Source organism: Strongylocentrotus purpuratus, unplaced genomic scaffold (assembly GCF_000002235.5).
Source record: "Strongylocentrotus purpuratus isolate Spur 01 unplaced genomic scaffold, Spur_5.0 spur5_scaffold_12, whole genome shotgun sequence".
Classification (NCBI taxonomy): Eukaryota; Metazoa; Echinodermata; class Echinoidea; order Camarodonta; family Strongylocentrotidae; genus Strongylocentrotus; species Strongylocentrotus purpuratus.
In genome coordinates, this window is record NW_022145597.1 from 20,189,808 (window position 1) to 20,211,877 (window position 22,070).

The 22,070-nt window shown below is 38.8% G+C and overlaps 1 protein-coding gene and 1 long non-coding RNA gene across 6 annotated transcripts; one reads left to right on the plus strand and one right to left on the minus strand.

The window, feature by feature from the left end:
• Positions 1-1,939: 1,939 nt before the first annotated feature.
• LOC587622 lies at positions 1,940-22,070 on the minus strand. 5 transcript variants are annotated; one of them, XM_030982047.1, is made up of 7 exons: positions 21,993-22,070; positions 17,679-17,781; positions 16,950-17,202; positions 16,108-16,180; positions 15,479-15,635; positions 14,167-14,267; positions 1,940-5,173 (listed from the first exon to the last, which is right to left on the minus strand). In XM_030982047.1, exons 1-7 carry the CDS (start codon positions 22,014-22,016, stop codon positions 4,334-4,336), a joined length of 1,551 nt encoding a protein of 516 aa, XP_030837907.1. In that variant the 5' UTR covers positions 22,017-22,070; the 3' UTR covers positions 1,940-4,333. The 5 variants fall into 5 exon arrangements, with proteins under 5 accessions (XP_030837907.1, XP_030837906.1, XP_030837905.1 ...); XM_030982046.1 differs by lacking the exon at positions 21,993-22,070 and adding an exon at positions 21,751-21,986; XM_030982045.1 differs by lacking the exon at positions 21,993-22,070 and adding an exon at positions 21,196-21,744.
• LOC115922685 lies at positions 8,418-11,876 on the plus strand. The gene is made up of 3 exons (XR_004063557.1): positions 8,418-8,787; positions 10,587-10,846; positions 11,173-11,876. It is a non-coding gene; the product is annotated as an uncharacterized LOC115922685 (long non-coding RNA).

The window sequence follows — 22,070 nt, forward strand, 5'->3', positions numbered from 1 at the left end:
AACTTTCACTGACCCGTTCCTCTCATTTTCTGCTTTTAAAACTAACTTTCCCATTACGTGGGTAAGAAATACTCGAAATCAGTTTATACGAGGAGGATGCCGACAGAGAGAGAGAGAGAGAGAGAGAGGGGGAGAGAGAGAGAGAGAGAGGGGGAGGGAGAGAGAGATAGTAGGTAGAGTGGAAAGGGTACATAGGCAGTAGAGGTGGGTAGAGCAGTGAAGAAAAGATAAAGAGAGAGAGAGAGAGAGAGAGAGAGAGAGAGAGAGAGCCAAGAGTTACAGCCTTACAGGAAGTATTACAATGCATTTTTATATGCGTAAACTGACATAATGAAGATAAATTAATCTTTCCAGCTCAATTGATATACAAACTGAACATCAGATCATAGTCGATAATAAACAGGACAAAAATGGGGGCAAGAATATCTTCTCATTCTCATTTCTAATCCCCCTCCCAAGCATTAGAGTGGCACGTCCACCCCACCCCTGTGTCTACGTCACTACATTCACGATCTCAACATTGTCCTTTAATGGAGAGTACTTAGTCCTTCTGACAATAAGGATGAGCAGATATGTTATAAATGGAAAAAGAAAAGAGTTCACTTTAAGATGGCTTAAGCATGTATTTGAAAAATGTATACAAATATTGTTTTGACATTACATGTAGTTGTATTAAATCAAATGTGAATTGTTTGTTTGTTATACAAATAAAACGTATGGAACAAGAAGGAAGAAAAACAAAAATCGCTGTTTAATTATTTTATTTTGCATCAAATTCTCGTTTGTACCCTAAGTGTGGACTCAGATTGCTGATATACTGTATTCTAGTGATTTAATAATGAAAATGTATCAATATGAACATTTCGCCACATCTTCATTCCATTAGGGAACACGGATATGCTGTATATTTCGATGCTTCGATAATGCATGAGAACTATACATATGATAATTGCGAAGGTGATGATCAGGATGACGATGACAAAGATGTTGATTATGAAGACGATATATTATTATGTTTAACATCGTATTGATAATGTTGTTAATGAGAATGAGCAGGATGATATTAATAACGTTGATGATGATGTCGATGATGATCGTGGTGGTGGTGATGAAGTTGATTATGATGGTGATGATGTAGATGATAATGACGACGACGATGATGTCGATTATGGTGGTGATGATAATGATGATGATTTTGTTGATGATGAAGGTGAAGAAGATAATGATGTTGATGGTGGTGTTGGTGGGTAATCTTGATGATGATGGTGGTGATGATGATAATGATACCCTGAAATTCACGATGATGAAGCAGAGGTTAATCGTGATGATGGCAAGATTGTTTGAGCATGATGATTAGCCTGCGATGAATGCTAAAAGAAATGTGGCTTGCAGTGGTGATAAAGTTGATAAGTTATGTTGGTAACGACGACGATGATGATGATGAAGATGATAAAATGTACACGTAGATCGATGATCATGATGATCAATGATTGAGAGTGATGATAGCTGGTCATAAGAAAGACAGAGGTGTAGATAATCATGAAAATAAAGATAATTACGTTCATCCAGGGCAATTGTTCTTTCTCTCTCACTCAATCTTTCATTCTCTCTATCCCACGATATCTATTTTCTCTCATTATTCCTTCATCTCCACCCATCACATTCCTCTCTCTCTCCGTGATGTCTCTCTCATGCCCTCTCTCTATTTTCTCTTTCTGTTATTCTCTCCCCCTCTCTATCACTTTCTCTATTCATCAATCTCTCTCCCACTCTCTGATTCTCTCTTCCTTCTTTCTTAATCTCAACCACCCCCATCTCTCCCTCTCTCTCTCTCTCTCTCTCTCTCTAACTCGCTCTCACTCACTTTCTTATATTATTAAACCATATCCCAATTACCAAAAGTAACAATACCACACTTATTGAATGTAGACAAGCCATGAATGGTTAAACAAATTTAACATATATTTTCAACATCCAACAAGATGCCTCAACATAATTATACCAACATTGAAATAAAAAACATAGTTCATAAAGCACCTTATTTAATACTAGCTAACATGAAAATATGGCTGTAATAATAACTTCAATGTACATGTAAATACTCATTGTAAAGCGTACAAACTCTAGTTTCAGAAAATAACATTATCATGAATACGAGAAAAAAATAATGATAAATATTTGGCAACATATTGATAGATTTTAGTAGGCAGGTTTCATAAATTGCTGCTTTGAGTGAAGAAGGCATGGCACTGGTGTGGAATGGCAAACCAGTGGCTCATGTAATTGATTATACGAGGTGTAAACATTTGGAATTCCGGGAAACTTTACAGAATATCTGTCATCATTATTATATTTATATCAGGTTTTATCCTCCCAGATTTCTGTCAGGCTCCCAGATTCTGTTTCCCATTCTAACTCAATTCCGTCACTGATATGTACTCCTGCCATGCCCATGCCACACCCCTCTAACCAATACTGTGTTATGTGTGACATGCTGACTTAAAAAAGGTCATCAAAAGTCTTTTTTGATATTAATATGTAAATTAATATGTAAAAAATATGTACATTTTCTAAACCTAGATAATATGCACATAATAATATGGTCAAGGTACAATGGAAAAAAAGTAAGAACAGATAAACAAAGCAATTTTAGCATAGCGAAAAATAGAAGTGTGCAGCGTCACATCTAAAACACAAAATGCATACTTGCTGACAATGACAAATATATTGTAGAACCATATCATCAAGATATGGCTGTTTACTAGTACCTCCAATACCTTGATAAGGCTTTTCTATTAATGAAACTATCATTCAGATATTAAACTGAAAGTACAATTTTTAATTCATCAATATCACCACCCGTTATGATTTTGCATTCCAAAAGCGCTTAATACGCTTTACTACACTTTGTTATCCCCCGTAAATAACTTGTCACAACTCACAGACATTCTTTAGGATCCGTGAAAGGAGGGGCAAATTTGTTGACATGTCAAAAATCTTATGATTGCCAACGGATTGATTTTTCCGTAAATAGCTCGTAACAATCTGTAAGTATCATAAACCGCTTGCAACAACGCGAAACTATCCGTAAACTGCTTGCAAGAATTCATATATGACTTGTAGCAAAAACTAAGGATTTGTTACGGTTAGTTTACGAGAGCTTACGTGTTGTTTAAGATTTTATAAAGGTCGTGTTACAATACATTTACGGATTGGTATAGGTTATTACGAGCATTTTAAGTGTAGTTACAAGTACTTTACGAATAGATACGTATATTTTATGTATTCTTACGAGTTGTTTACGATTTCGGGAAAGGTATAAAAGCTGCAAATTCTAACACTTCATTTTCAGTTCTTGGCTAAAAATCGTAAGGAGTCGTAAATACTCGTAACAACACGTAACAACACGTAAACAGATGGTAACTAACACGTTAATTGCTCGTAGTTATCCATGACAACTCTAAACAAATCGTAGAATTTTGCCGTACAAACATCGTTATAACTCATAATAATCCGTAATGAACCGTAAATGGCTCGTAACAACTCTTAAATCCATTGTAAAATGGCCAACTCGTAAGGACCCGTGAAAGATCCGTGAATTTGTGCGATCCGTAAGGACTCGTAAGAAAAATCTGTGTATGTGAATTCATCAACGTCTATCCAATCCTTAACTTTCTAGATTTTGCACTAGACTTTCATCTCATACTTAGACAGTAAGTACCACAGGCATTAAACATAAATAAATTACGTACAACCTGTTTTTTTTTAAAAACTATTGTTGGTAAAGAAGTGAGATTCTGAATACCATTAAGGATTAAGCATACTCCATCTACACCCTCCCTCTCCCTCACAGTCCTTTCAAATTTTCCAACAGTGCGCATTATCCAGAATGTTGAGGATAGTGACCGAAGAATTCTTTGAGTAACATCAAGTATCATCCTCACATCATATCAAAGATGGTTCAACATCCAATCTTCAATTCAATTCAATTCAATTTTATTTCTATTTCCAGCAAAACATTACAAATCAATTACAATCACTTACAACAATTTACATGTACATACACATTTACAACAATAGAGTCTTCATTGAAATATTACAACAGAAGTCCATCCGCTGAATCATGAGGCATGCTACTCACTGTCTCCTTGACTGTAGCACCAGAAGTGGTGTTTTTTGGTAAATCAATGTTTAGATTTTTAAGAGTTTCCCAATGCCACATAGTTTCTATTCTGTGCATTTTGTGACTTTGTGAAACATACTGCATCAAAGTATTGCAACTGACTTCCATCTGCTTAACCCTCAAGCATACACAATACCTCTTGGGGAAATATCAGCATCTAAGGTCAGATAGTGACTTATGACTTGCTTGAAGGACGTTGAGTCGCATCCTTCCTCCCAACATCATAGACGGTTCAACATCGATCCAATCTTGCCAACCTTCATCAAAATACTGCAACATTAGTCCATCCGCTAAGTCACGAAGCATGCCACACACTGCCTCTTTGACTGCTGCACCAGATGCGGTACTCTTGGGTGAATCGATGGTGAGCACCTGCTTATTGTTTCCCAGCGCCACAAGGTATTTGAGCCTGTGTTTGTTCTGACTGTTACTGGTTGAAGTCTGATGGCTCAACTCTGCCCTAAGATTTGTTTGAATGAAGTTGAGTCGCATCCTTCCTTCCAACATCATAGACAGTTCGACATCGATCCAATCTTGCCAATCTTTATCAAAATACTGCAACAGTAGTCCATCCGCTAAATCATGAAGCATGCTACGCACTGCCTCTTTGACTGCTGCCCCAGATGCGGTACTCTCGGGTGAATCAACAGTGAGTACCTGCTTATTGTTTCCGAGCGCCACAAGGTATTTGAGCCTGTGATTGTTCTGACTGTTAGTGGTTGGAATCTGATGGCTTAACTCATCCCCAAGACTCGTTTGAATAACTCGGAGTTGCAGCCCCCCTATCAGAGCCATTAAAGGTGCAATGTCGACCCAGTCTTGCCAGGATTTATCAAAGTATTGCAACGAATGTGCATCCAATGAAACTTGAAGCTTGTGACAAATTGCCTCTTTTAAGTTCTCACCTTTGACAGTTTCGGAGGGTGAATTGATGGCACATTCTACCTTGGTGTTCCCCTGAGTCACATGGAATTTCAGTCCATACATTTTCTGCAACAAGAAAAATAAGAAAGAAAATATGCAAGATGTCTCTTCTCGTTATTTACCTTTTCATGCTTGTGATGAGAATTTGATCCAAAATATTCCTTTCTCTAATACAGTGTTCTTGAAAGTGAACCCCCTGATTTGGTTTGTGATCAGGGCAATACTCACTGAACTCTCGCTTTGAGTTGAAGCACACTAACAGAACCATTTAATATTTTTATGGCGCACATATCCATCATGCAAAGTGCTTAAAGGCACTCTAGTATTACCTTTACCCTAGCTTGGCTACCGAATTAACTTAGCTAATGTAGAGTACTGGTAAGGGACACCAAATAATGTGCGCATAAGGCACATCTCAAGCGCGTAGCGCCCGACCCATGCGGCCGGGGTCCAGGGCCCATCTGAGGGCCCTGGAAGCTCTGGGGTTCTAGATACTCTCTGGTGCAATCTGAGCCTTATTTTGCAGCATTTTACATGTGTATTTAGTTAAATAATTCCCACTTTTTAAAAAAATAACATACAAATTGTACAAAATGCATGATGAATTCCTTTCAGACTTCCAAATACACGGGTACTTGATACTGTATTCGGTCTTATACTTCTGATCCCATTTCTTGGTCTTCTTTTGCTGATTTTCCGCCATTTGGATTCTGTGTCAATATCCACGCATTGGTTACGGCGATCCATATGCTGAAACAATCTTTTGCTACTCTTAATTTGTCTTTTAACATACTGTAAGTGGAATTACTACATGCTAAAGTTAACAGACAATATTTCTCATTCATTTTTTTTTTTTTTTAATCGGGAGGAAAAAGATGGTGATCGTAAGGTCGGAGTTGGGGTGAATTATCGGGAGTCTCCCGATGAAATCGGGAGGGTTGGCATCTCTGCCCCCCCCCCCCCGATGGGTCCACACAACTGTTGATGTTTTTTATGCCTCCGCTACAATGTTTTGGGGTTGTCTGTCCGTCCGTAACTCGCGTTATCTCAAGAACCAATTGATGGATTCTCCCCAAACCTGGGTCATGTATGTATCTTGCAGAGCCAATGAACTGATTGGATTTCGGGGTCACGAGATCCAAGGTCAAAGGGCTCACTATGTATGCAAAAATAGCTTGTGATCACATTATCTCAAGAACCAATCGATGGATTCCTGCCAAACTTGGGTCATGTACATGTATCAGTATATATCTTGCAGAGCTAATGAACCAAGAAGATGTGGGGTTCACAAGGTCAAATGTCAAAGGTCACAGGGCTCAAAATGTATGCAAAAATCAGCTTGTGATCACGTTATCTCAAGAACGGATTGATGGTTTCCCTCCAAACTTGGGTCGTGTTTGTATCTTGCAGAGCCAATGATCTGATTAGATTTCATTTTACAGCTAAAATTACAAGAAATGATACATTTACTTTTCATATCCCCCTACCCCCCCCCCCCCTCGAGACAACGTTAAAATATATAATTATATGTGTCTAATTTTGCAAAAAGTGACCATTATTACAACCAAAAAATTTCCAATGGCTATTGGAAAAAGAGTCAAAGAATACATGTGTGACTTACCAATCATGGGGTCCTCACATTTAAAAATCATCATCAAACTGTGCTCGAGTAGAACAGGGAAAGCAGAACTGTGCTCCAGTAGGTATTTGAACAGGAAAAGCAGAACTAATGAATACAGTAACTTTTGTCATAAAACTCCAAATTCGCAACATATTTACACAGACTGCGAGAGTCTTGACTACTTCTTGTAGATGTTTACAACGCAGTTCTGGATATTGAATGTAGGGGCTTAGACTTGCTGGCTTGAAAAATGGGCATGGCTACTTGCAGTGATGTTGCATGAAAGAGGGAAGATCTCTGGATTATTTGTCATCTCATTCACAATTTGATTTACTTCTCGAAGTGCCACCAGTGGATGTTGATGACCATGGTACTGATTTCGGATCAACATCTGCCGCGATAGCACAACTTGTGTTCTCTTTTGTTTCACTGTTGGTCAATGCATAGTGCCCGAGACTGCTTTCTGAGCGATGTCCATACACACTCATGATCTCCCTCAGAACCTTGCATTTTGTAGGGTACTGATGCTGGTTGCCCTTAGGCAATGGTTGGTGTAAGCCTTGGTGCCTGCACGAGATGAAATTGTTTTCATCTTTTCTCCGATGGTGTTTTTCCCTAGGGATGCATTACTGTACCATGGACCTGAACAAGATGGCTTCAATTCAAACTTGTGCTGTGCTGGTCTCTGCCAAAACCATTTACATTGGGGGTTCAATTTATCTTTGTAGTGTAAGAAGGAGGCAACAGGACATCGTGGACCATTTGTTGGAGTCATGACACCATCTTGGTTTTTCTTTAGTTTATCAGGACGGTTGTTCTTTGTGAGTGTATCTTTGAGAGTTATGTAGCATTTCCCACCTAAGGCTTCCTCACAAATTTCAAAGCTGTCGAGTGTCATTTCGCGTAAATTCTGCCTCCCATGAATGCAAAAATACAACATAACATCAATAAAGACCTTGTCCTGAAGACCTACAGGATCATCCAAATCAAGCGAACCTTGGATTTTTTCCATGTCTTCTTGTGAGATAGCTTGTTTGTGAGCCACAACTCCCTTTCCTTTTTGTTTAAGCATTGCTGAAAAATTCTTAAAAACTTTCATCGAATTCGTAAAGTCTTCATGCTTAGCAATGTTCACCTTCTTAGAAATGAGGAAATAACGCTGAAGTCCGAATCTAATACATAACATTGTCTTTTGGGTGTATAGAGAACCGTTCTTCCGTCTAGCACCAGCGTAAAACCTTTGGAGCACCTTGTCCAGCTCCGAATTCGGCAGTTTGTTAACACTATCGAGGTCTGTGTTGATAATTTGCAAGTAGTCTTCAAAATTCTTATAGAGAATTTCACAGAATTTTTGGTGTTCTTGCTGCCTGAAGGATCAATCAAGTCTTGTAATTGAAAATCATCAAGAAGTTCAAATCTAGGAAGAGTCGCTTCAGCCATTTTTGCCTCCTTTGGAAATAAAACAAAGATACAAACATGACCCAAGTTTGGCGGTGATCCATCAATGGGTTCTTGGGATAATGAGATCACGAGCTGTTTTTGCATACATAATGAGCCCTGTGACCCCAAACTCTACTCAGTTCATTGGCTCTGCAAGATACATACATGACTTAAGTTTGGTGGGAATCCATCAATCGGTTCTTGAGATAATGCGATCACGAGAACGGGACGTACAGACAACCCAAAAACATAATGGCCCGAATTCACAAAGGAGGTTTAGATTTAACCCAGGCTAAATCGCGTCATAATACGTCATAACCCCGAGCTTTAGACCATGGGTCATTATTTTGGTATTCACAAAGGAAGTTTAGATTTAACCCAGGCTAAATCGCGTCATATTACGTCATAATTTTAGCCTGCTCAGAAGGGTGGTTTAAACAGCGGGCTAAATCTAACCCACGGTTTAACCCACGGTTTAACGCGTCATATGACGTCATACCAGCGAGCTTTGGCTTTTTAGCGCAGACGACCGTACAAATTTTGTTGACAAATTTGTGGTGAAACAAAGTGAAGAGACCTTCACAAAGTTGCTGTTTTTTCAACTTTGATAGCCTACATTGTAAGTATTTTTAGTTATTCACAACATATTTGTACCATATTCTCAGTTCTGCTACAATGGAAGCCCAATTGAACATGATTTATGTGCGTAAAAAGTGCACGAATAATAATCTTCATCGTAAGTTGCACAGCCTTTGTGAACATTGTCGCAGAACCTAACGCAGCTCGGACCCATGCGTGTGTATTTGTGTTGTGTTGTTTATGTAATCCTGCGAGGCAAGCCAATTTCGCAATAACTGCGAATGTGCCAGCTAACAATTCGAAATTAGTTATAACATCACACAATTGTGTGATTCGGGAAGAAAAATATGTTAATCATGACATTTAAGACATTCCTGGCCTCGGGGGGTGGTAGCGACAGTTCCATTTGTATTTTAATTTTCTGCTCTGCTGATGCTGCTTCTCATCTGACTAACGGAGGAGAACGAAAAATGCCGAAATGAAAATGAAAATAATATACAGAGGCCTGGTCTAGACCTAGATCTAGACTAGTCTCTAGTACTACTAGGCCTACACTGACACTCAGTACTGACTGAATAAGACTTGAGCTTGAGCTCGAAGTCGGTGGCAGTGAGACACGCAAACACGACGTGGGCCTAGGCTGGATGATAGATCTAACTTTTTGTTAGGCCTAGGCCCTCTAGATCTATCTAGATCTAACTTGTTAGTCCTCAGTCTCAAGAAATTAGTCAAAGCACGCCAACCATGGCATGAATTTATTAAAAGTATTTTGTAAATTATTGTAAAAGATGCAGATCTAGATCTAGAGGTCTAGAATCTAGACCTAGATCTAGTCTAGACTAGGCCTAGATCTAGCCTATTCTAACTGTTAGATTTAGAAATTGAAATGGAATAAAATATTTTTCAAAAATAGACCTAGATCTAGAGATCTAGGCCTAGGGATCTAGTCTAGAGAGGTCTAGGTCTAGTCTAGTACTCTAGACTTTCTAGATCTAGAACTAGTAGACCTAGGCCGTAGGGTCTACCGAGTACCGGTACTATAGGTCTAGATCTAGACCTCAGGCTTTAGATCTAGAATCTAGTCTAGACTATGTGGTCTAGACCTTTCTAAACCTACTTTTCATAAATTCATGCCAAGCCCGCGCCGATGGTTTGTTGTGTTGTGTCTTGAGAAGTTGAGTGTTTGTGTGTCTCACCGTCACTGAGTTCGAGCACAAGTCTGAGCTGAATGAGAGGTAGATCTAGATCTAGACTAGACTCTAGTACTGACTGTCGAATGTCTCTACACTCAACTCCTACAAATTTATACTAACTTAGTATAAATGACTACATCATGATCATATAGGCCTAGAGTCTACATCAATACATTGTTGTACTTGAAGTTTGAAGCAAGTTTAAAATCTGTGCAAGCAAATAGCCAATAAATCAATGTGTGTTCTTCCTAATCTACATGTAATCTTAGTCAAATTCAACCTTTCACATGGGACATCTAGACTAATGCTAATTTACATGTACATGAATCTAATTTCACATTTTATCAAGCATGAGTAGATTTTTAACAAAACATGACAGGAATTGGCCCCTACGTTCTTATGGAGGTTCAGTGACATCATCTTTCCTAATTACCCAATAGTATGAATCAGTAGCACTCATTTCTTTAATGCAATCAAAGTATCGTATTTTTTTTAGAGTTTGCAAAAGCTATTCAAAATCAGATTGTCTACAATACAAAGAATGCAAAACATGTAATATCATAGGATTTATTTGATAAACAATGAATGATATTTTTTCATTTCATGTTCTAATTTTAATTCACTTTTTTCTATTTTGTTGTGACAGAGACAGCATGGCTGAATATATTCACCATCTCCGCCAGCTTGATCGGAACAGAGAGTTGATAGGCAGACCTCAGAGGCCTTCGTGACCCATGAACCCTTTTGAAGTGTATGATGATGAGTCATTTTGGACCAGGTACTGGTTTTCCAAAGAGACAGCGCTCTACCTCATCAACTTGGTGGATGAAGAGCTGAGGAGGACGACAGACAGAAACGACCCAATACCTATACAGGTAGTGACAGCACTTCGATTCTATGCTGTTGGTGAGTAATTTACCTTATTTAGTATTTAGTAAATTTCTATTTAATTTGGGCTGAGCGAAAAAATAAAAGGGTAAAATTGCGGTTACCATGTTTTGCGGGAGGTTTTTTCATAAACCGGGAGATTCTACATCAAAGCGGGAGGAAGGGCGTGGTGGCGTGAGACTCCCTCTAAATGCAAGAGGGTTGACAGCCCTGATTTAATAAAAAATCTATTCTACAATTTCAAGGACATTAAACATTTCTCAGTTTGAGAATTTGATCTGGCCATGTAACTTGTAAGAAATTGTACTAGTTGATATTTCACTAAAAGGATTTTTTTTTTACAGGGTCATTCCAAAAGATGCATGGTGATGAGGCACAACTTTCACAGTCTTCTGTATGCAGAGTCATCAAAGACGTGTCAGAAGCGTTTGCAAGAAGAAGGAAACAATTCATGAAGTTCCCAACATCAAGAGAAGAAGTAAAAGCAACACAGCAGCAGTTCTACCAATACTGCAGGTTGCCAGGTTTTCTAGGTGCAATTGATAGGACTCATGTCTACATCAGGAGTCCTGGTGGAGATCAAGCCCTGTATTTTATTAATAGGAAGAACAGATACTCTATTAATGAAATGAAAATTTTCCCTTTTTTTGGAGATGCTCCCCATTTACTTTTAATCCAATTAATTAAATGACCGATATGGAATTGGTTCACCCTTTAGTTTCTCTGAACGAAACGTACACCCATGCAGTACTGTGGGCTGAAACAATTAGACCGGATGATTTGAAATCTAATGGTTGATATAGTTCCTCCAAAAAACATTTTTGCAAAAGGTACCAACCACTTTGAAAGGGAAATCGTCATCATCTTCATCATCATCAACATCATCACTGAAATCGTTATTTGACTGCTTCATCACCATCGCCACCGACAACATTGCTGTCATCATTATCATCACTGACATCATCATCGACTTCAACATTGCCTTCGTCAATAACCTTGAATACTTGTTTTGATTATCCATATTAAATCGTCAATATTTAAATATAAATTTCTCTTGTTTGATGGTGTGGTTATTCTCGTGAAATCATTAAGTTAGGAGGTAAACGTTTTACAAGTGAATGACCTACTTTGTTTATGTTGTTTAATTATTAATATACCATTTGCTGTTATCTATTACTTATAATTAATTTCGCTAAATCCAAACACCTGTGCAGTACAACATTAATAGAGAGAGAGAGAGAGCAAAAGATAAAGAGAGAGATGAAGAAAGAAGGAGAAAGGATATGTGTGAGAGAGAGGGGTGGAGAAAAAAGAAAGAAAAGGGGTACGAGAGGGATTTAAAAAAATGGAGTTCTAACAAAATAAAAAGATATTTGAGAGAGGTGGGGTGGAGAGCTGGTGAAAAAAGAGAGACAACAAACAAAAACAAGGAAGGTGAAAGAGTGAGAAGTAGAGACGAAATTTACAAAAAAAGTTCTTTTCTTTTTGTTTAAATCACTATTCCCTTGAGAAATTCAATAAAGCAGAAAAATTAAGAAAAAAAATGAACGCCCCCCTAAGTAAAGAATTAATACAGCAAATAAACAAATTCAGAAAAAATTAATGCCCCCCCCCCAAGAAAACAATTAATGCCCCATCCCCCCTAAGAAAAATTAAAAACAAAATTACCCCCACCCCCAGTAAAGCCCCACCCCCTATGAAAAATTAAGAACAAAATTAACCCCCCTCCTCCCCCCTCAAAAGAAAAACCCATCCCCTAAGAAAACAATTAATGTCCCCTCCCCCCCCCCCCCCCCCCGAATTAGGCCTAATAATTCTTTATCACATGTCAAGACTGCCTTGTTTTTGCTGTCCTCCTATTTTATATCCAGTAAGCCCGGTTTTTTTTTATCAATACATCTATGCATTTTATGCATTAATGCCAGTATTTTCTATCAGATAGTATTTATCGTAACCTTTCAGCCCTTTCTTTCTACATCATCAACACATTCTGGACTAAACGTCATCGATCGCTTTCGCTGCCTCTACGGAGTCTACTCTTACTTCGGATTGATTAATTGCTAAACTAAAGTGTGACCTACGCTCTAAAATCATCATAACAATCAACGAAAATGTGATCATATAGGTATACCGATCATATAGCTCTAAAATGAACACTACACCATAGAAAAATTTCACTCTGGTATAAGGGTTGTTTACAAAGGTTTTTTTGTTTACTCTTCCACGAAAATTGTCGATGTTTAGTGTGTTGTGATGCCCAGCTGATCATAATTATGTCGGACGATTATAGGCCATAAATTAACAACGATAGTGAGGAATTATTGAGGTAATTTATGCGAAATTCGGTAATATTTTGAGGACATCTGTCAGAGAACTGTTTTAGTATGTGAATAGTGGTTTAAAATCTTATCTCAACTTAAAATCGGTCGGTTTTCAGTCTCTACTTGTAGGCGAAGAGTAATAGCCCAAATACAACTGAATCTGGACTTAGCAGACGACGGTGAACTAGGTGGAGTAACCAAGTGTACTGAGCGCGCATGCTCAGTTCAATGCTTCAATTCTGCGCATGCTCAGTTTATTTTTTTGCTCTCTTAGGCATGCTTAAACCGTGGGTTAAACCGTGGGTTAGATTTAGACCATGGGTTATCTAACCCACGCTTTGTGAATACCGAGCGAGGTTTAAACCGTGGGTTAGATTTAGCCTGGGCTAAATAACCCAGGGTTAGATTTAGCCTGGGTTAAATCTAAACCTCCTTTGTGAATTCGGGCCAATGCCTCCAGCTACTTTGTAGCGGAGGCATAAAAATGAGAGAATGCGTTGATTTATTGAAAAACGAGAGAACGCGTCTTCACTCCTCTCCCACATCATTTTGAGCGTAAGCTTGCACGTATAAAATGTGGGTTGGCTTTTTTCAGTGTGAATGAATTGCCTACCGAGAGGATTATATCGGGTTCTTGAAGATAGAGGGAGCCAAACCAGCGAAACAAGAGGTTTAAACTTTTTTTGAAGACGACCCGACCGTTGAAGATGTTTATTTTGATTTTTTTCTCTGAGATTACACAATTTCTTTCGAATTCCTCTAGCAATAGTAGTTTATATGTACTGCTTCACAATTAGTGTGAATTTGAATAGAAACTGTTTCCATGTTTTTTTCACCATTAACAGAACTTAACTTTATGTTTAGCTTTTACGGACGTTCTGCAGTAGTGTCCGTGTGCACTTAAGCTGCGTAAGGGCACCATAACCAGAAATCAACCTTATGTTCAACTTTTACGGACGTTCTGCAGTAGTGTCCATGGAAAACTTACAACATAATTTCCAACATTTGAATATTTACTTTTGAACCGATCCATGGTCCACCATTTTGCCTTGGAGCTCTGTCGCTGTTGGTTTGCTGGGTTGATCTTGGACTTTCAGCCTCCAATCTTGGATGTCCACCTAAAAAGATAGAGAAATAAAATATCACTTATTTACCTCTAAAAGAAATAGAAATAAAGTGGAGATTGTGCACTGCAAGTGTGTAATAACTGAACTATCTGAAGTAACTATCTGAAACGAAAGAGAAATAAAATATCACTTATTTACCTCTAAAAGAAATAGAAATAAAGTGGAGATTGTGCACTGCAAGTGTGTAATAACTGAACTATCTGAAGTAACTATCTGAAACGAAAGAGAAATAAAATATCACTTATTTACCTCTAAAAGGAATGGAAATAAAGTGGAGATTGTGCACTGCAAGTGCTAAATAATAGCTGAATCCAACAACAGGGATAAATTGTCATTAAAAGAATATATTCAGTGCGAGTCAAAAAAGTTAACACATAGAAAGTTGCTAATTATTTGAAAAAAAATCATCTATGAACAGTAGTTTAGTATACATCATTATGAAAGAGTGTTTTATCCATTTAGTATCATTTTTGAGTGATATGTGTTCATGCTTGGATGAACAAGAGGCACTGTTTGCGAGAGTGCAAAAATTGACTTGCGCCAAATATGCTTATGTGATGTCTGAATAAAGCGATTGGGATTTGGGTAATAATTTGGTCTTTGCAGATCCAAATAACATCCCTAACATAATTAATCATGCCACACATATCAAATATCAAAGAACATTTGTGCTTGTGTGTGTGCGTAGGTAAACGCCATCAACCGCGGACCACTCCATAGAAAACTACCTCAAACCGCGGACGTACCTGCAATGGGGGACCGTCCACGGTTGCGATACCAGTTTTGCCGTATCAAATTTACGACGTAGGGGGCGTTTGAATATTAGATGTCACAGCGTGTAGGCATCATCGAGTGGATCAGTCCTATGTGTATCGCGAAATGTCACAGCGCCCCCTTCGATGACTGCGCGGGAAAGGCGCGCTACCTGCTATCATCCCACAGCAGGTACGTCCGCGGTTTGATGTAGTTTTCTATGGAGTGGTCCGCGGTTGCTGGCGATTACCCATGCACACACACACAAGTACTAAACTTGGTCCACGTTTGACGCCATAAACGTGTAGTGGTGTGTGTGTATGTGACTTTGCTTCTGCAAAAAGCATACTGGTATGCAATGCATTTTATTTGATACATTCAATAAATTAATTTCCTCACTTTAATTCTTTGGGCGTAGCCTAGTCGATTTTATTTATGAGAGGCTTTACCTGATGTCAAATGCACATGTGCATAATCATCATCTTGACAATCATCTTCCAAGTATTCTTCCTTCACATATAGGGTCTGGTAATCTCCTTCTTCAAACTCGTCAATCATCTCTTCCTTGATTCTTCTCAGGATGGGTGTGTTGCTTCGTTCTCTTTCCTGAAAGTTAACAGATTTATCTCTTTTTTTTAATTTTTCTATATTTTTCTTTTTTCATTCTTTTCATACTATTACAGTAGTAGAAATTCTTAGAAATAATATCCTATGAAAAAGACGACCCATGAAATGACCCCCCATTTCAAATATGACTAGAAATAGTTGACAACTTGGACCACATTCTGATGCCACATACAGGGGTGTATAGTACTTTTGTAGTTCCCTGTACCCATATTTACATGTAAATTGTTTGTGATATTCAGGAAGATACAGTAAATTTCGATTCGAAAAATGAATTGAATTCCGATACAACCAACCATTCAGGTTTTTATTTCTAGACAGCTTACTTTGCAATAAGGTGGAATAATGAGTCTTCAATATTATCTTTAATTGAATTAATATAAATTTTCATACATTTCACCAGTTTACCAGAATATTGTGCATTAAAAGATACTTTTCAGCAGTACAAACTTACCTGAGATTCAGCCACAGTGGTTTCCTCCACATCGCCTTTAGACCATGCTACAATGTTTGACCCACCAATATGTCTGCAAAGAAAATGAACAAGTAGAAGCTTGTAAAGCCCCGTCTTAATAGAACTTTTTCGATCTCACCCGAGCGACATGTGGATGAGAAAGAGTGGGGTGTCTGATCGTAAAACACGGGGTGAGCTTTTGGACACCTTCTTAATCAGCCTTCCGCAAAAAACTGACTCGGTTAGGTTACCATAACAACCGCACCTCCCTCATCGCGATAGGCTGGCGCACGCTGTGTACATGTATACATTTTTTCATGGCGATGACGTCATTTACCCGGGTAAATATCACCCTGGCTTGTCTAGGGTGAGATTTACCTCGATATTGTCTGGACGTTAACCCGATTGACGGGTCTTAATTGGAAGGGGTTAAATGCCATCCAGACGACGTCCGGACGTCACCTCGACTTTATTTTCCAGTTAAGACAGGGTTTAAGATACCTCAAAGATTACAGGCAACTCTAGCTCATTTCTTATATGACCCATCAAATCTTACGTGTCAAACGTGTACAACTTTGTAATTTTTCATTTGAAATCTTTGTAAAAAAAATGAAACTAATACTGTTGTGAGTCTGTGGATAACTTTGCAACCATTCATGCTTGATATCTAAAGTCTCGGTCACAAATGCCATTACGAATTGCTACGAATGCTGTAAGAACGATTTTCAGACAATGGAAATTTGAAAAGACAAGGGAGATTCGTACGAACACATCGTTCGTACAAACCTTTGTGACCGTAGCTTTAGTTCAAATGATATTAAACCGACTCCTATAATACGTACACATCAGAAGGTTCACTGGAATCCATGAACTCATCCTCTTGCACTGCAGGGGTGTCCTCTAAGCACCAACCAAGACCATCCTGTTCCAATTCACCGTCATCACCACATGATGGTTTATCAAGATCTTGTGTAGAAGAGGTAGAAGCAGTCTGAGTGGAGTGAGTAGGTGGCTGCTTCTCCCACTGAGTGGAGGCATCCTTGGATTGTACTAGCTTTCTCGGTAATTCAATCCAAGTCAGGTCCGTCATCGTACCTACCATTTAAATGTTTACAAAATGAAAGAATTTGTTTACTTTTCATTATTTCTGTAGTATGCATCAGCTTATATAGTACTTACATTATTTGTATCACTTCTCACAGCCACCCAGGTGCACACATGTGTAACAGGGTACCCATTAGCACATGAACGTTATTGTAATTTGGTAAGCATAGGCATGCCTGTAAAATGGTTGTTGCCTGAAACTGCAAATAGTTAGAAAATTGAGGGCAGTCCTTGAATCCCAATTCATACTGTTTCCAACAAACTATACAGTCTTCTAGCAATTTTAGCGTTTAATACAGAATGATTAAAAATATGCTTAACAATGCCATCAGCAGAGAAAATGATCGTTGATTGTGTCGTTGACTCTAAGCCCACCTTGACGCACAAGAAAAACATTTCATCCAAATCAATGACCAATTGACAATAAATGTTTAGATTTCAAGTTAAAAAAGAAAGGAGATTCATACCTTCGTTGACACCTGTATTTGACTTTGAAGTGACACTGGTGTTCTGCTGCATTGTTTGTAGATGGGTTGCCTTGTCACTTGAAGAAGCAGTCACACTTAGAGGCTTTTTGGAAGGAAAAGATAATAGAAGCTTGTACACACAATGTAAAATAAAAGAAAATCAATCAAAATTAACCACACAAAAATGAAACTTGAGATAACTTGGATTCATTTTGGAATGAACATTTCAAATTTCAATCTATCAAAACAATGGCTCATATATATATATTTAAAGTTTGGTGTAACAAATTTATTTCTTAAACAGAAATTCTTTGCCATACCCTAAATCTCTGTGTATAAGACTTTTTTGCCGCCGAAAAATTTGAAAGTCGGGGGTGCGTCTTATAGGCCTACACAGGTACAACAAAAAATAAAATAAATAAATAGTTTCGATTTTTCCCCTCCATCTGGCGCTATGCCTGGCAATGTCTCCCAGCTCAGTAATCTGTGTGTTGACTCACCATTCAGAAACTAGAACAACACTCAAATTTGTCTGTCATCTTGGTTTGAAAGTAATCTTTCTAATAGATCTCAATATGTAGTTTATAATAATAATTCCTCCAATTTTTCTTCTATTCACACAGGGCGTACCACAAGGTTCTATCCTAGGTCCTCTACTGTTTTTAATTTACATTAATGATCTTAAGCCCCGTCTTAATAGAACATTTTCGATCTCACCAGAGCGACATATGGATGAGAAACAGTGGGGGGTCTGATTATAAAACACGGGTGAGCTTTTGCCTGGCTCATGGACACCGTCTTAACCAGCCATCCGCAAACACCTCACCCGGGTAGGTTATCATAACAACCGCACCTCCCTCATCGCGATCAGCTGGCGCGCGCTGTGTACATGTATACATTTTTTCACGGCCCTGACGTCATTCTACCCGGGTAGAGTTCCGCGTGCGTCTTAACAGGCCGTTTATCAGGATGTCATCCGGACAAAGTCTGGACGTCACAGCGATATCACCCTGGCCCGACTAGGGTGACATTAACCTCGATGTCACCTCGATATTGTCTGGACGTTACCCCGATTGACGCGTCTTAACAGGAAGGGGGTAGATTGGAATTGACGTTTGAGATGTACCTTTTCAGGTTTCGACAGGGCATCAAGGATTGCCAGGCATAGCATGCATTTGTGCTTTCTGATTCTCTAGAAATGTGTAGAAAAGTTGATTTTTCTCCTGACGCAAAACAAAGTCTCCTTGTAGGGTTGGGCTCTTTATGCCAAAGTACAGGACAATATCCGGAAATACTTTATGCTGTAAGCCGTGGGGAGTGCTCAAATCCAAACTCGCCCGCATGCGTGCCATGTCGTCTACTGTGAATTTTGGGGATGATGCCTCACTTCATCTTTACCAAACCTTTGAAGCTTACTAATCATTGTAATGTCAATGACACGTGATTCCAAAAAGAAATGTTGCAGGCCAAATCGAATGGCTTGCATAGACTTTAATGAATACAAGTCTCCATTCTTGTTCCGAGCAGCTTTGTAGAAATTTGAAAGAACATCTAAAGTTTTATTGTCAATTTCTTCAAAGTTTTCATTCTCCCATTTGCTAAATTCCTCAAATAAAGACTTTTGGTATTATAATTGTTGCTAGATTCATTGATCCAGCTTTGCAACTTGTCATCCTCTTCTTCACATTCTTCATTAACTCCTTCGGTGGCGGAGCTCCCTGGAGTTAATTCTTCATGAGACATCAATACTGAAACTTGGTGGTTGATATAATCTACATCTACATCTACCAGTTCCTCTTTAACTTCAAGTGAATCAATGGATGCCGCCATTTTGTTTACTCCAGATGTGTAGATCTCAGGGCTGCCAACTCTCACGCAATCTGTGTGAGTCTCACGCAATTCACCCAATTCTCACGCTGAACCCCGAAAATAGAAACTAAGAAAAAAATGTCTATTATATCGGATATTCAATATCCCTGCCGAAAGTTTCAACATTTTTTTAACCACACATGCGCAAAGCTAAACCATCAATGCAAATTGTTTTCGGTTTGCCGCGCAAAGACAAGATAGTGAATTGCGATTGGCTTATCCTGCGTGTGCGAGTGATGTCGTCACTTTACTATGAAGCGGGGTTTTTGTGCGAGACACGACAAGAGAGTGTCGATGCCATGGCCTGTCATCGCTGTACATCGCGCCCGGCCCCCAGCCCGGCCCGGCCCGGGTGGCTCAGTGTTTGCGATCGGATAATGGGCCTGGGCCGTCCTCTTTAGCCCTCTACGACCAGATCGGCCATATGGTACAGTACTTCAGGCTTCAGCCGGTACAGGTGAGTTTAAACTCTTGTCTTGAAATATTGAAATTCATGGTTTCGATCGTTTATACGAGAGTAAGAATGATTTTGGAAGGGTGCTTGTATATAATTGATATGGCAGTTATATTAACTATGTTCTGTGTATTCTATTGAGAACGAAATTTTGATTTAATTTTTTTCCAAAAAGAGTGTGTTGAGAGTGTGACTGTGTCTGAGGTTCAACTGCTAAGCTTATAAAGACAGTTGATTTGGAATAATGCACTTACAAATGTGGAAGTTTGTATTTTTTCAAGGTCAGTGTACTTCATGAAATAAATTAACCTATTTGAATCCTGCCTTATGTATTTGTGGAATCAGGGTTAAAGTATGCACCAGATTGCACCATTTCAATTGCAAAATTGTAAAAGCTCCCTACCTAGATCAGACCCGTTTCCGATACATCACTTCCACTGGACCAGAGAAACATGATCGTCTGCAGAAAGCCTCCCGTTGATCCCGCAGCATGCAATGCCAAGTGAGTAATGAAAATATGGCCTTGATATTGATAATGATTTGCAGCATCACAAAGAACTGCTTGGGAAGTGCAGGGGCCGGGCCATATTATCGAAACGAACGAGTTCTAAAATCTCAAGTTAGTCTGATTTTCCGCTGCCATAGATATTTCCAAGTCTATACATGATTAGCCTTTAAACAAGGCCACATGTCTGATAGATGCCGAGCGACTAAAAAGAGACTAATCGCGAAAACCTGAGTGAACGCCAGTGCGAGAATCGCACTGGATAGAAAAAAACAAATAATTCATCACATGTCAAACAATGTTAGTAATATACTATGTCTACAGATGATACAGAAAACATAAGTATAGACCCTACAACTAAATTTATATAACAGCAAAGTGGTAGACTAATCGTCATAGTCCCAAGTCTTATTGTTGTTGATGGTTTAGTGCTGGAAAAAACATATAGAATTTTGTCTAGAACAAACATGATCAACTTTTACCATCAAGTCTGATTTGTATTGAATAAACTAAGGCAGCCTACCAGATAAATTTGTTATGCAAGTTGGCAAGTATATATAGGGTCTACTGATTATTTGATTGGAATTAAAATTTCAAAATCGGGGAAAATAATCTATGATAAAATTGCTATAAACATATGTGCTTTCTAATTCTGTGCTTTATTTTGTAAGGTAATCTGATAAACTTACTGCTGATGAAAATACTCCAGTTGAAAAATTAAGTTTCTTTTGGGTACTGGTCGCTGCTGTGATCTTCTGGATTTTTGCTGTGCGTTCTAGTGAAACCACAGGACTTTCACATGTCTCGCTCATCCTTTTCTTCCGCACGGATGGAGTGGAAGACTTGCCCGAAGAGATGGAAATATTGCCTGTATTGGCTTCATTTTTATACTGTACCCTTGACACTGCAATGGGTGCCGAGACTGAAGCTGAAACTGCCCGATAGTTCTCCTCGTGCTGCCAATGGCAATGGAAGGCATGTTTCACTATGGTGGCCATTTCTGCTGCTTTTTTAACCTTCTGTTTACAGGAAAGACAGATCTTCCTAGCAGAAGCAGATAAATCTATGCTTTTGTCTTGGCCAGCCAAAACTGAAATCTGTTGTGCTAACTCTTTAGTTAGGTTTGTGTATTTCCTGAAAGTCACAAGTTCTCGGCCACATACACAACAAATACGAAATGATGATCTTGTACTAGTAGTAATAGCTGTAGTACTAGTACTACTACTATACCTAGTCGTACTCACTGTATCATGCTCTGAGACCGAGGCCGAGGAGCAAGCACTTGTTGAAGGAGGCTGCTGCAGCTGCAGTGAAGTTTCCTTAGAATTTGAAGAACTATCCAACACAGAAACGAGCTTTGTGGGACTAGTTTCGGCGCTAGTGTAGACTATCCATGTTTTTAGCAGTTTAATATCCATTCTTAGCAAATGAATTTTAGCCCAATTTTTAACTAATTTTAATAATAATCATATATTGCATTTTCCACCTGAATTTGGATCACATCCGACATCGGGAAACCTTCGTTTAGGGCTTCGATGTCGACTGACTCAGTGCCGTCTCTAGC